General features: G+C 35.1%; 1 protein-coding gene across 3 annotated transcripts in view; it reads right to left on the minus strand.

Annotated features, from left to right (window-relative positions):
* LOC107734575 (ephrin type-A receptor 6-like) overlaps positions 1–1,967 on the minus strand; it is a 121,064-nt gene that overhangs the window by 98,367 nt on the left and 20,730 nt on the right. For all 3 annotated transcript variants that reach the window (XM_016546565.1, XM_016546564.1, XM_016546566.1), the window contains exon 2: positions 1,426–1,490. In XM_016546565.1, coding sequence (XP_016402051.1) covers positions 1,426–1,490 — 65 coding nt within the window. The remainder of the gene's footprint in view (positions 1–1,425; positions 1,491–1,967) is intronic.

Consider the following 1,967-nt stretch of genomic DNA (forward strand, 5'->3'; position numbering starts at 1 on the left):
ATATAATATAATATAATATAATATAATATAATATAATAATATTTTTAATATTTACATATAAACATTTCAGTCATGACATCTACAGTTTATTTAACTAGTTATGAGGGTTAACATACAGTAAGCATATAATATTTTCCCAAGGTAGGGAAGTGCGTACAATACATGAGGATACCGGGGTTCTTTGACACATTAGGTAATTACAGCACAGAAAGGGCTTACAGAAGGGGCTTACAGTAGAGTGGAGCCAAGAGAATAGTCAACGAAACAATGGAACAGCACAAACAAACCTGTTTCTCCAAACAAAGAAGGTAAAGGGGGAGAGTGGCAGAGAGAGAGGTAGTGAGATAGAACCCCCATAGGATATGTCTGTGCCAGAGTAAACAAAACATACACGCTAGTCTCCCATCACTAGAAATCAAATTAAATGGCGGGTAAAGTCTCCGCAGACTGGAAAAGGTATGTTCCATCTGGCTCTGGGAGAAGAACGAAAAAGGCTTTGATAAACATGACATACCCTGACCTAAAAGAAAGAACCAGAAAAAGACATTGTGGTAAATACTAATAGGAGAGGTATGTGACCCAGGATATTGTAGCATGAATTATTGATTCGATTGGAGGTATGTACCAGCCTCTTACTGCATGAAAAAAAAGAGAAAGAAACCCCAAGTGGTGTTTACTGGTAAGATGAACTTGCTTTCTTTGACATCATGGGCACCTGTGTAAGAGCGGAACTAATATGAAGATGTGCACTGCAACTCCACTGGGAAATCATTTTATGTGCTACAGGTCATTTTACACATCCTCAAAAAAAATATATATATAAAATCACTCCGTGGGCTGACTCTGGTTCCTCCTCTACAAAACTTTTATTCATGTACGGCTCAAAACTAAGACTGGTACTTATAGTTGGCCTCAGAAAAAGGGCAGTGATCAAGCATCCATCATACTGCTCTTTATCATGAAATTGATTTAATAATAGTAGCTCTACTATTAGAAGCTCTTCTGGGCTGTGAGATCACACTTGGTTGCTTCATTCAAATTGCTTCTAGCCCTTTGACTGGTTTTAATGTCTTGGAAATTCTCTCTATAGTGTTCACAAAAATTAAGTTGGTCAAAATTGAATTATAAGGACCCGTGTCAATAATTACCCTTTAAGAAACTCTCTGAATAGGATTTCTGGATCACTAATGCCGTCTCAGTGTCCTGTTTTGATTACATTTCATTATAACAAACTTTTTTTTCAAACCAAATTGTGCAGTTTGGATTAACCTGATATAAATAGTATATGCATGGGCATGGATGGAATTCATTCAGAGGAGCTTTATAATAATTTATTTTTAGAAACTGTGGTACATTCTTACCTTATGTACATACTGCAATGGCAATTGTGTGTAAGATACAAAGGTCACAAGAAATATTACTTACCCCATTTATTGGGTAGGTCTTCCAGCTTAGTTCTCCCAGCACAGCTGTAGTGTCCAAGAGAACCACTATGAAAAAGACAAAAAAAAAAAAAAAAGGTTGACAACTAGGGTCAACTATAAAAGTCTCCAATACACAATGAATCAATAACAAAACACTACAGCCACATGAAAAATGAAGAACATTTATATAGATAATTTAATTTTAGGTAAAATCACAACAATAATAATAATAATAATAATAATAACAAAAAAATAAAATAAAATAAAATAAAATAAAATAAAATAAAAATTTGATTCATCACACAAAGCTATAGTATGGCTTGAGAAAACTTGAAGATACGTTTATGATACCTTTATGCATTTTTATATAGCGCTTTTATTGTGTATTTCTCTACACCCAAAGCGCTTTACAGTCATTGTTTATTAGGGGTGCAACGGATCGTAGATGATCTGTGACCCGTACGGATCAGGCTGCACGGTGCGGCACGCATGTGATTCACGGATTAACTGTTAAGTTTAACCATCATAGAGTGAAAGTTTAGC

This window comes from Sinocyclocheilus rhinocerous, unplaced genomic scaffold (genome assembly GCF_001515625.1).
Source record: "Sinocyclocheilus rhinocerous isolate Xijiao unplaced genomic scaffold, SAMN03320098_v1.1 scaffold580, whole genome shotgun sequence".
Taxonomy (NCBI): domain Eukaryota; kingdom Metazoa; phylum Chordata; class Actinopteri; order Cypriniformes; family Cyprinidae; genus Sinocyclocheilus; species Sinocyclocheilus rhinocerous.